Source organism: Melanostigma gelatinosum (assembly GCF_949748355.1).
Source record: "Melanostigma gelatinosum genome assembly, chromosome: 19".
Lineage (NCBI taxonomy): Eukaryota > Metazoa > Chordata > Actinopteri > Perciformes > Zoarcidae > Melanostigma > Melanostigma gelatinosum.
Window position 1 is genome coordinate 4359553 of NC_136652.1, and position 13194 is coordinate 4372746.

Below are 13194 nucleotides of genomic sequence, written 5' to 3' on the forward strand. Positions count from 1 at the left end.
TATAAGGTAGTCAATTCTGCAATTTAGTTTCATACTGATCCAACAAAAAAGCAATAAAACACATCCACATGTAGACAACTTTAGTGGAAAAAACCCTGCAGCTGCTTCTCAGAGAAAGCCTTTCAGTTCTGCCTTTGACAATGTCCTTTTTAATATGAAGCAGTTGCAACATGTGTAAGGAAAATAATATGTTTTGTTGATACATTTTAGTTACATGACTGTCAGTGCGCTGACGGGGTATGCAGGCCATTGCTCTTCGTAGAGTGATGGTTACACAGTCGATAAAGTGAAGTGTGACATGTCTGTTACAAAACGCTCAGCCACCTTGGTTTCGTCCAGCATCTGTAGAAGGAAGCACGCTCACCGTGATTTAATAAGAGAAGGCCTAGTTATATAAGACGTGTGTTGTTATCGAAGTGTCATGGAAGAACATGTTTCAAACTGATGATGATTTCTGTACGTCTTCCTCCAGAGCTCTGAAGCCCACCCTACGGTCATGCTGTTTGCTCTCATCGCTTTGGAGAAGTTCTCCCAGACCAGACAAAGGCCAAGCTCATAATGAAGATTCATGATGCGTCGGTTGAAATCTTGTGACTTACTTTACGAAAGAACACAAAGATCAAACAGAAAGTGCCCGTATCAAAGTATGCCATGACAATGAGCACGGCCAAAGTCTCAACTTCTGCTTTCTCCGACCTCCCTGTTGGTGGTTTGTTTACTTTTGCATCTGAAAAATGATGCTGTGAGGTAGAGACACAGCTGTTCTGTTCATCAACAGCTTTTTCCTGTTTATTTTGAAACCAATATGTAAATTGCTGATTGGTACAAATGCAAAACTGTGATGCACCTCTCCACCTCTTTGTAGTCCCCACCAGCCAATTGCCTCAATCGGATTATATTACATTTCTACAAAGTTTTACAACCGCTTGTTAATTCGAACATTGCCTCTCCTTCATCGGCCTTTAAAGACTTATTACACTGATGTCCCTCTCATCTCTGACACTGTGTTTGACTGTTTTAAACCACACATGCCTGGTGCATCTTCTTACCCTCAGGTGAGAACAAACTGACGGTGTCCAAGTCGTGCATCAGCAATCGACTCGCTGTCCTGGAGTCGTGGGCGGAGCATCCCGACTACCTGAAGAGGCAGGTCGGCTTCTGCTCGCAATGGAGCCTCGACAACCTGTGTGAGTACAAGTAGCCACGCTGCTTCCAACGTTGTACGTTTGTGTCGGATCGCATGCCACAGGCTCTTTGAGTTGACGTGTGAGCGTTTGAGTCACTCGAGAAAGAAATTTGAGAATGTTTTCATCCTCCGTCCAGTCCTAAAGGAGGGTCGTCAGTTCACCTACGAGAAGGTCAACCTCACCAACATCAACGCCATGCTCAACAGCAATGATGTCAGCGAGTACCTCAAGATCTCCCCGACTGGACTAGAGGTGTGTGTGTGTGTGTGTGTGTGTGTGTGTGTGTCTATCTAAATGTTTTGTCACCTGTATATTTAATATCTGTATGATTTATGAGTGTTCTCTCTCTCCCTCTCTCTTTGCTGCCCTCCTCAGGCGCGATGCGATGCCTCGTCCTTTGAGAGCGTGCGTTGCACCTTCTGCGTGGATTCAGGCGTTTGGTACTACGAGGTGACGGTCGTTACGTCGGGCGTGATGCAAATCGGATGGGCCACCAAGGACAGCAAGTTCCTCAACCATGTGCGCCTCTTCAGTGTCTGTGCTGTTCCGCTCTTCCACATCCGGTCTGGTGTGCAGTTGCATAATTTGGCGTTTTGTGTGTGTGTTTTACAGGAGGGCTATGGGATAGGTGACGATGAATACTCGTGTGCGTATGATGGCTGCAGGCAGCTCATCTGGTACAACGCTCGCAGTAAACCTCACTCTCACCCCTGCTGGAAGGAGGGTATGCAGTACACACACACACACACACACACACACGTGCGCTGACTACCGTTTCTCAACCATATACTTCAAAGAAAGTTTGTCTGACTGAACATTAGAAAAGAGGCGACGCCACGCTTTAAATATCAGACTTATTTGTATAGAAACTGCTTTATCGTATTGAGCTGGGGTGTTTTTCTGATTTTTAGCACCCACACACTGCCGTCAGCGCCAGGTTCTGATTAAGCTCCCACACGGAGTTTTGGATAATAGTAATAACAGCGCGCCAAGACTTTATTCTTCTGCGTGTGTGTGGCCTGTTTAGGAGACGCCATCGGCTTCCTGTTGGACCTCAGCAAGAAGCAGATGATTTTCTATCTGAACGGACATCAGCTGCCGCCGGAGAAACAGGTCTTCTCCTCAGCCACGTAAGCACAGACACACACACACACACACACACACACACAGTCCTGTGCCAGGTTTCAACTGTTGTCCTCTCTCATACACATCTTTCCTTTCTCTTTCTGTCATTCCTCCTCTTTTCCCCGTGTGTGTTTCCTTTTTCTTTCTTCTGTACCTTTCTCGAATGAACCCCCATCTTTCCTTCACCTCCGTGTCCATCAGGTCCGGTTTCTTTGCAGCAGCCAGCTTCATGTCTTACCAGCAGTGCGAGTTTAACTTTGGGGCCAGGCCTTTCCGTCACCCACCTTCTGTGAAGTTCAGCACCTTCAACGACTTTGCGTCACTGCTGCCTGGTGAAAAGATCATCCTACCCAGGTAAACAACTGAAGCTGGTCCTCACAGGGATTCTTAGTCTCTAAAATAGACTTGGAATTTGGGAAGGCAGTTTGCAATCTGTTGTCTGTGAATCATTAGCCTGCACACAGCGTCCAACACTTCTGGGGGTCGCTCCAGCCTACATGGAGCATTTTGAGCTCTCTTTAGTTCATTGGCCTTTAGCTCTGTAGACTCTTTTGTGACTGTAATGACTAGTTAAAGGACGACTTGAAGGAATACAACAATATTTGTACAAGAGATGGTCACTCATCATCTTTACTGGCTAACGTGTACAAAGCAACAGAGCCGTCTTTTGGCAGGCACTTGGTGGTGACTCTTCAGTTCAGGGGTTCCAGTAAATCCTGGCAGGCACCCAGCATCCACAAATCTCTGGCGGTGGAACACTGAAATGAAATGCGCTATTAATGTTACTTATTACGCCTGCATGTGACGAGACTAAATGTCTGCCATGTAAAGGGTCTACCAGCCTGTATTACATAAGATCTTTAGTGCAGCTTAAAATTATCACAATTCAGTTGACTCTGTCAGAAACAATTCTATCGCAATCCCAACAACGCTACCTGGAACATTACCGTAGCTGAGTCAGGAAGTCTCTGACACAACGTCAGCAAAAACTAAACATTCAAATCTAGACGTAGAACGATTTATTACACTTGTTTTCATTTAAACAAAGAGGTCTACTTATTATTGACATAAGCAAAAAATGAAAAAAGCAAAAAATGTATTCACATTGTATGCTCTATCTTGAGTATTACAATGAGAGCAAACTAGGTGAAGAGCTGGAACAAGTAACAAAATAAAACAGCTTTAATTACATGTAATGTGTGTGTGTGTGTGTGTGTGTGTGTGTGTGTGTGTGTGTGTGTGTGTGTGTGTGTGTGTGTGTGTGTGTTTGTTTCACAGACACCGGCGTCTGGCCTTACTAAAGCAGGTTAGCATCCGAGACAACTGCTGCACGCTGTGTTGTGACGTCATGGCGGACACGGAGCTGCGGCCCTGTGGACACGGGTATGTGTGTCACAAACTATTCTGTTGAAATTCAAATATCTTGGGTACAAATAGTTTTATAGAATATCATTGAGAGCAGCTTGTCTTTGTAAATAATGTGTTGGTTAGACTATTACTCAAGTCAATTTTCTTCCGACTCAAATTTTTCTTTGAGTAGATAGTAAAATCTTTGTTAAGATAGAAGTTTTTACCTCATAACAAAGAGGAGGCCGGAGCCATGTGGCCGGCTTCCTTGTGCCGTCGACACACTGCAATAATAACGCTACCAAAACTGGTTTACAATTATAAGGAATTTAATTCCACTGATGTAAGTACATTTACAGTAATACATTGGAGTATATACTCCCATGACATATTAAATCAATAAAACCCCATTTGCAAAAACCTCGCTCGGCTCCTCCGGTGAAAACACGTCTGTCGTCCGAGAGCCATGGCACAGAGAGAGAGCGAGGGAAAAAGTCTTTTAAATTAAACCTCCCACTACGGTTCGGCACACCCCCTCTTCCATTTATCTCGATTCCTATTGGCTAACTTCCAGGAGCGTATTCACTTGTCTGGCTCTGAGCTTAATATCACATTCAATGACTGTCAGTTACGTTTTAAACCCTTCTATAATAATCCTTCAAAATAAAAGTTATACTTCTGCAACTTGGCAGAAGTTTCATGCTTCTGCATGTTTATGTTTATGTTTATCTTAATTATGCATTCTCAAAACCCTTATGATTATGACTAACTATGAATTATTAATTATGAATTATTAAACACTTTTATTATATCTACTAACTACAGTTTTTTACTCAAATTTCTTACAATTCCCCCCTAACTCACAGTTCACTGTGAGTTAGCTACTCAAATGTAGTTAGTTATTCAAATGTCCCTGGAGACCTCCCCCCTTCTCAATCCAGGGAGAGGCTCCCTATCTATCTAAACAGAGGCAAACAATTCATGCACACAGATATCATTTCAAGTATTTCTGTTCAGTTCGTTTCAAGATAGAGTGCGTTGAAAGTCACTGCCTTCCATGTCTTGGGGCTGGCAGGATCAGGATACAGCCTGTAGGCTAGAGAACACATACTGAGAAGCCTTGACTGTTCTTTTACACGTGACAAAATTACATTTCTTAATCTTTACACCCTAAAATCCCTTTATAACCCAATTAAACAAAAAATTTAATCTCCAAATACTCATCCAAAACAATCCGTCTATTTCCCAAACTTCCAACATCTCACTGGATGTTTTAGAAGTCCATCTGGGCCTTTATCAGGTCCTTCAGGATCTCCGAGAGGATGGTCAGGAACCGCTTGTGAAGTTCCGCTATGGCACCGCTGGTGGCCTCATCTAGACTGTGGCCATCAGAAGCTCCAATTCGTCCTCATCCTCGTCACATAACTGGTTGCCTGGACTGGTGTCTGGCTCATCGGTGAAGCAATAAACCCCTGTAGAGGTCCACGGATGCAAGGGAACCCCCATCCACAGACAACTAGGCGGTCTATGATGACAGCACACAGAATAATTACGATTGCCAAAAATGTATGTTTTCACTGGCCAAGCATACTTCCCAACCAGTCGGTGAATGGATCAGTGGCACCAGAGTTGTCTGCTAGCTCTAGGCTGAGTGCTGTCAGTCCCTCCAGCGCCCTGGTCACCGATCCATCAGGAGCTGTGTTATTTGGAATGAAAGTACAGCACGCAGACCCAAACATCTGGCACACGCCACTTTTCTCTGCTAAATCATATCTAATGCCATTCTGTTCTGCAAGGTCATTAAACTAGTCTTCGCCAGCTGTGCATGCAGTCCTGATATGGCGTCACTGGTGAAGTTTACTAAACGCTGTTGGTTATAGTAAATGTAGTTGATCCAATCGACATTTTTATTAATCGTCACCCTCTGAGAGAAAACAGATTCTAAATCTGCTGCTATTTGATTTCTGGCTTGAAAGTCATTAGACACCCCCCTTGGCAGTCTTATGACATCTTATGTACACTTGGTCATCAAAGGCTCCCTTCGGGCCACCGGCATCTCTTTTGGATCTTCTGTTAGCATGTGGGCGTGGAGAGATGAGTTCTCCATAAGTTGCATCAGTGACAGGCAAGATATAGAATGACAATATAAGTTGCATCAACGCACATCTACCGGTCCAATCTTTAGGCTGGATTGGATATATGGTTCTTCCTCCACACCACCATCATAAATCAGCTCTAGGTGCTGTCTGTCTTAACACACTGTTATATAGATAGTCGCTAGCGTTGTGACTGTTGCTACAATTTGCAATAATTTGCAATAATACTACCTACATTGGGCCCCTTAGCTGTATCTGAGACTATACAATCAAATGGACCCTCTGTAACCTTGAACAGAGGTGGGGTATTATATTATACAGGTGGGTAATCTCAGTGTAGCCTCTGACAAGTGTGATGGAGGGGCAAAGTGTCATCAGTAAACAGAGTTAAAATACAACTAAATTCAGGACTTATGAGTCTGAATCTTAAAGGAACTGGTGTTGCTAGGTCCTGAACACACAATACAATCTGTACTACTGACTTGAAGCCGTATATTGTACCCACCATACATTCCCATCTGCCATTCCAGTTTCCACCCCTTACCTCATTCTCTGCGTCAGTCGTATGTCGAACCTGGTCTTTTTGACAGGCTTAACAATAATCCTAATGAGCCCTTGTGGGGCAGGACTATCAGTAGCCTTTCCCTATACTACGTAAAGTCCTCAGTCAGTCAATTTAGGTAAGTCTTAAAGGATTATATCTACCCACCCCCTGTCTGCACATCACAGGCATAATATGATAACAGCTTCCCATACTTATGTGTGGCAGGCCCACACTGGTCAGTTATGATGCACACGGTTTTGGTCATCCACCCGCAGGCGTGTTCATACCTGGGACAGGAAACTACTTCACAGAAGTCGAACTGGACCGTTGATGTCGTACCTTCTTTGAACATAAGAGTGAGAGTTACATTTTCATAGGTGAGTGTCGTCAGAGAAGCCTCTCTACGTGGTCTAAGATCGGTTTGATTAGCTACTGAGGCTAAATGTCGAATCCTGATGTAGTCATGCATGTGATCTGGTTCCTGTCTGTGGTTAATTCCACATACTAAGAGGGAAGCTACTGAACTCAGGAATAAAATAATTACAGACTTCCATAACCCACTGAACCTAGAGTCTCCTACTGGACGCCCTCGCTTAAACTGTGGGGGAAACGTCATCTTCAGTACTGTCTAACCCTCTTTTGAGGTGTCTTTGGCTTCAAATTTTCCTGTCTGATGTTCACTCCTGTCTCTGCGAGTGTCTCACTCGTTACCTTTGCTGCTGCACAGTGAGTGAGGTGGTGCCAAGTAGCTCCAGTTTTACCTTTCACCTTTACTGCATGTGAGGTTGCCAATACTACCTCCCATGGACCGGTCCACCTTGGTTCACTCCACCTGCGCTCATGGACTCTTATCCACACCAGACTGCCTGGTGACACGTCAGCCTGCTTCCTTTCGTCAGCTGCTGCTTCTGCGTTTGTCACCTGAGAAAACAACACTCGGCTCATGTTAGTTAGAGCTCCCGTATATTTCTCAATTTCTAGAGTTAGCAAGTCTAGTTGTGGTTTGTCATGACGTTATTAAATCTCAAAATTTGTGAGTAGCACCTTTACTGAAAACTATTCTAAATGTGGATCTACAAAAAATGTTTGACACCTTACCATAAATGTTTGACACCTTACCATATCCCCCCTTCACCTCGATATCTCTGCTGTAAGGGATCACATGGCCACCATCTATGTATCTTGCTATACACTGAACCTCCTCATGGTCCTGGTGACAGCATGGGCATCTGTTGATGTCTCATGGGAGGAGGTCCAGCTGGACCTGGTCGTAGGTACTGCTGATGTTGTGGTGGGAACGGAGCATGTTGTGGTGGTGCATTGGGCTGTCTTCCTCTTCCCATTTGCCTTGGGCAGTCTCGGGCCCAATGGCCCCATCTCCCACATACGTAGCACTCACCAAACCTGTCAGGGTTTTCTCTGTTTCCTGGTTGGCCATATCCGCCTGCTTGGTAAGCTCTGCCTCTTCCATATTCTCTGCCTCTGTTGGATGCACGTGCACGTCCTCTGCCTCTATAGGGCGGAGGCTGGTAGTACTCCACCATGGGGGCTGGCTCTGCTGGAGTTGGTGGCTGCTGGGCTTCTGCTGCTATCATCGGTTTCTTGGCCCAGATTCTCCGCATTGCTGACCAGAAAACTCCTCGAAAGTTGTCAAATGGGGTTTCATCCCCCCTGTTGGTCGTTCCTGTACTTACCTCCAAAATGTTCAATTTGGCTGTTCCTTCGGTGTGGATCATCACGGCACGGATGTCTCCCAATGCCAATTTATCAGCTGCTGTGAGTTTTTCAAAGACACGGATCGGCTCCACCTGCCAGCGGTGGCAACGCCTTTTCCAGTGCGTCCATGTCTCGATGTCCCCATGGCACAAACTCAGCTTGTCCGTTGGATTTTACCAGCTCTCCTACTTCCTTACTCTGCTTCTTTAATGTAAACATTATGCAGCCTAGGAGTATTCAAATGTGTGTATTACATGTGCATGCTTGTCATCACATGAATCAAAATCAACTCACCCTCTGTGCTGTATGGCGTGTGGCCGTTGACTCCAAAACTGGGATCCACTGCTTCACTTCCCAGATCTGGACCCACTCAACCACGCACCTTGACTAAAACAATCACAAAACTGCCAAAAGTTCAGCAGTAAATGTTAGCATACGTCTGTAGTGTAAGAGAGGTCAACGATCTCTCAAATATGTTGCGCCGTCCGTGTCAAAATTGATTCTTAGGAACTATGTAAAATAGTAAGTGTACCAAAATTAGTCAATACTGGATATGTGAAGGAATCTCGAATCCAAAATTGAAGCTGGAATTCCGAAATTAAACTCAACATCTAAATCAGAATCACAATCACAATCCAGTTCCAAATCAGAATTCGAAGGGTTTAAAATTGGAAGTAAAATGAAGTTAAAAAACAATGAATAATTAATCAATTAAATATTAAATTCAACTTTAAAATCAATAACTGTGTTCAAAGATATTCAATCAGAAATACCAATGCAAGTCAAACTGTTGAACTGCACTTACACTCTGGTCTGCACAAGAATGAATCACAATTAAGTTCAAGAATTGAAGAACAACTGAAACCATTAATCTTTGTTAAAATGCTGAATTAAAACCAAAGTCGTCGACTAAAGTTATAATGCTTAATTAAAACCAAGGTCAGGATATAAGCTCACAGCTCTTAGACAATGAATCTCTGAAAAATTCAGATTCTAAACACTTCTTTACGGTTACCTGCAGTTACTCCTTCTTCTGTTTAATTGTTTTTAAATCTCCTTTTCTTTTGCCTTATGTTTTGATGCTTTTAATGGTTTTATGTGAAGCACTTTGAAATGTGCTTATACAAATAAACTTGCCTTGCCGTCTGCGCCAAACCGGAAGTTGTCCTGCGCCGAACCGGAAGTTGTCCTGAAACCGGCTTTTTTGTAACAGATATGCTAACCGCAATGCTAACGACAAAAACGGAGCTTCTAATAAAGCATACGCACACACAAGTATCACCAAAATCCCACACTTTAATTCCACTCATACGCCTTCTGTCTCCTCTCTCAATCCAGCAGTTATTTTCTTTACAAGCACTTTTATTTTTCATACAGAGTACCGCAACACCGGAGCTACACGTAGCTAGCGTTAGCTCCCCACAGCGCGATCATGCAATATTAATCATTTTAAACGTATTTCCACGCTGCTAAAACACAGACTAGTCACACGTATTATTGGACTTATTTAGTCATCATTTTAAACGTATTTCCACGCTGCTAAAACACAGACTAGTCACACGTATTATTGGACTTATGGTCCGGTTTTATTATACCTTAAACCTCCGGTTAACAGGCTTTAGCTCATCCAGACCCGAGTTCATCGTTACGTATATGAAACGCGAGTTATTCACTTCCAGCGCCACAACCACTCTGCTCAGTCTGTCTAGTTTCACCAAAAGCCCATTATTCTCCGTCTTCTGAATCACCCACACGACCCACTAATTATCCACGGCCAAAGCGAGCAAGAGTGTCTTTCCTGGAGCCTGCGGCCTCAGAAGCTAACTCCCGCTAGCCTAGCTCTCTAAGCAACGTACACTTCAAGACCTGAGACTCGTGGGCTGAACCCACAAAGACTTGCACCTCTAAGCCGGAATGCCACGAAATCTCAGTCCGCCAAGTCACATACCTGCTTTAAACTAGCTATCTGCAGGCCTAACAATACTTATGTTGGGCCGAAGGAGGCTCCCAGCATGAGCAAAGCAGTTCGCCCGTTCCACAGCTTGTTTGGTTCCAATGTGGTGATTTAATTACACAGCGCTGTCTGCCTTTAATTAATTCTTAGGATCCTTATACTCTTGACTAATCCCTTAAGTTCATCATACTTCAGCCAGCAAATCGTACTTACCTCAGTGGAACGTGGCCTCCTCCTGGAACGTACCCACCGGCAACGGAGCGTTAGCCGTTAGCAGCGCTTAGCCAAGCAGAGATTCCCCTAAGATTCCTAGAAACTACCTCACAGATTTCATGAAACGGCTCTGCCTACCGATATTGTGGGCCCGGGATGTTTGCTTGACCAATGCCGCCTTCAGCACACACAGCGAGGCCGGTAAGAATGTCCCTTCGTGGTCGCCAAATTTGTTAAGATAGAAGTTTTTACCTCATAACAAAGAGGAGGCCGGAGCCATGTGGCCGGCTTCCTTGTGCCGTCGACACACTGCAATAATAACGCTACCAAAACTGGTTTACAATTATAAGGAATTTAATTCCACTGATGTAAGTACATTTACAGTAATACATTGGAGTATATACTCCCATGACATATTAAATCAATAAAACCCCATTTGCAAAAACCTCGCTCGGCTCCTCCGGTGAAAACACGTCTGTCGTCCGAGAGCCATGGCACAGAGAGAGAGCGAGGGAAAAAGTCTTTTAAATTAAACCTCCCACTACGGTTCGGCACACCCCCTCTTCCATTTATCTCGATTCCTATTGGCTAACTTCCAGGAGCGTATTCACTTGTCTGGCTCTGAGCTTAATATCACATTCAATGACTGTCAGTTACGTTTTAAACCCTTCTATAATAATCCTTCAAAATAAAAGTTATACTTCTGCAACTTGGCAGAAGTTTCATGCTTCTGCATGTTTATGTTTATGTTTATCTTAATTATGCATTCTCAAAACCCTTATGATTATGACTAACTATGAATTATTAATTATGAATTATTAAACACTTTTATTATATCTACTAACTACAGTTTTTTACTCAAATTTCTTACATCTTCCTTCATGTCCCCCCCCCCTCACTTCTATCCTCCAGTGGTATGTGTATGGAGTGTGCCTTACAGTTAGAGACGTGCCCCCTGTGCCGCCAGGACATCCAGACCCGCGTCAGACTCATTGCACATGTCTCCTGACGAACCTCCTGCCCCTTCTCCATCAAGGAGAGACACACAAGCCCCACAGCATCGCCCTCCTCCTCCTCTAATCCCCTCTCACCCGGCAGGGCTACAAGCGCCGTGCCACGGCGTTGTGACGATACCAGAACTGGGACTTCTGGTACGAGGAAGTGGCGATGGAGCGAAGAAAAAGAGGAGATGAGAGGAGGGTGATTCAAACCACAGCTGGATCCCCGGGAGCATTCTCCCATTGGCCTACATCTCCTCTTTTGTACCCTTCTGACAGCTCGCTGCAGAAGCCGGGCCAAGAATCGTCAACTTTCTATATAAACAGCGTTCATTTCAGAAATGAGGAGCAGAAACAATTTAACACGATTACAGACGGAACCAGTCTCTCATCTGCAAGCCCCTGTGTAGTTATCAGACATCCTTTCTATGATATGAGGATCCCGCCGCGCTTTCAGCCCACAGGCTGCTACTATTTAATCCCATCATCGTCACGCACACGTCTGCAGATCAGAAAGGGTAACAGAAAAGATCACAGCCTGTCGTACAGTGTTAACCTCAAGGCACAGATACATTTGCGATGAATCTCACTTTTATGTTTTTGGGGTGTAGATAAGCGAACTGTGGTGTTCTCGAGGTAACATTTTCGTTCTCTTTTCTCCAGCTTATACCGACATGTCTCCCTTTGTCAGCCTCACAGTCAGTACTGATTGATTTCCCACAGGGAGGGTTTGCCTTTTGGACAAAAGAAATGTCCGATTTTACTCAGAAATTCTTTAAAGTTGCAGAAACGATTCCAATATTAGAGTTCTCTGATTCGGTTTACAAATGTTAGAAATTAAATCAGCTGTGACGCCACCGAGAACGTTTACGAAAAAAATCTTGGCAACCAGTGGAAAAAAATAAATCTGTATTGTATGTAATTTTTTACACAGCTGACCCTGATGCTTCTCAGATGTTATATGTCCTCAGTTATGTATGCAACAAACACAGCAGATAAATATACACAGAGATCAGAATTGACAGAAAGTTACAATTATAACAATTCTAAGTGCTTATGTATGAAGAGCCAGTGAGGGAGAAGTGTACAACTGAATTTCCACCACTGTCACAATTTATCTGGGATTGATTGATTGGTGATGACAACCTTTGACGCCGTGCCACCACGAGTCAGACTTTGAGTAAATATGTCTTTACTATGTACTATTTACAATCCTCAAGATGTGATTTGATTTTGTTTTATTAACGATGGTGAACGCTGATGTAGTAACTTGGTTGAGGAGCACAGCAGGTTTTGTTGATGGACAGTGTTGTATTAGCAGATCAGTAACTTGCTTAAAACAAATGTGAAATGTTTAAGTGGATCGTTTTTTTTGTTTTTTTTCAATATCGGTTAACTAAATATCCCAGAGTGATTTTTAAGATGTCGTTTCGGGTCTGATTTGGCAGAAAAATACTTGACGTCAATTAGCAAACAAACTACCCACAACACAGTACCAGGACCCGAAGAGTGTGAGCTTCAGAACAGAGCACTATATGTTTCACTTGCTTCCAATCACAGCATACAGAATAAATGTTGTCGAAACAAGTTATTTTAGATTGGAAGGGTATCTTCCAATGTATCTTTCAGACTGATTTAAATTGTGGTGACCCTATTTGTGCTTTATATGACATGACCGTACATCTCGCTCTCATTTAGCCATTTATCCATCTTTCTCCCTCTGTCTTGATAAGAACCTCTTGTTTTCTCTCCATCCTTTACTTGAAGCATCTCTGGGTTGACTGAATGACGTTTGTACTTTGGAAACAGGTGATGCGAGATTGTGACCGAAGAAACATTCTATTTGTACAATTATAGAAATATAATCGGGTGACATTTCAAATTATCACTGATGAATTTTGAATTTGTTTATGAATAGTTACTACTCTACCAAATTGCATGAACAGGATCTGTAAAATCATTCAGACTATACTGGAATGATTTCTCAAAGGTAACTTCTCTCAGTAGGAGACTG

General features: G+C 43.5%; 1 protein-coding gene across 1 annotated transcript; it reads left to right on the top strand.

Annotated features, from left to right (window-relative positions):
• Positions 1-651: 651 nt before the first annotated feature.
• Positions 652-11835, top strand: LOC306793477 (RING finger and SPRY domain-containing protein 1-like; the record flags this gene model as incomplete). Its single annotated transcript, XM_079291123.1, has 9 exons — positions 652-709; positions 1056-1187; positions 1324-1439; positions 1563-1706; positions 1800-1911; positions 2215-2317; positions 2514-2666; positions 3591-3695; positions 11095-11835. The coding sequence occupies 9 exons, from the start codon at positions 652-654 to the stop codon at positions 11189-11191; spliced, it is 1020 nt and encodes a 339-aa protein (XP_079147249.1). The 3' UTR covers positions 11192-11835.
• Positions 11836-13194: the final 1359 nt, after the last annotated feature.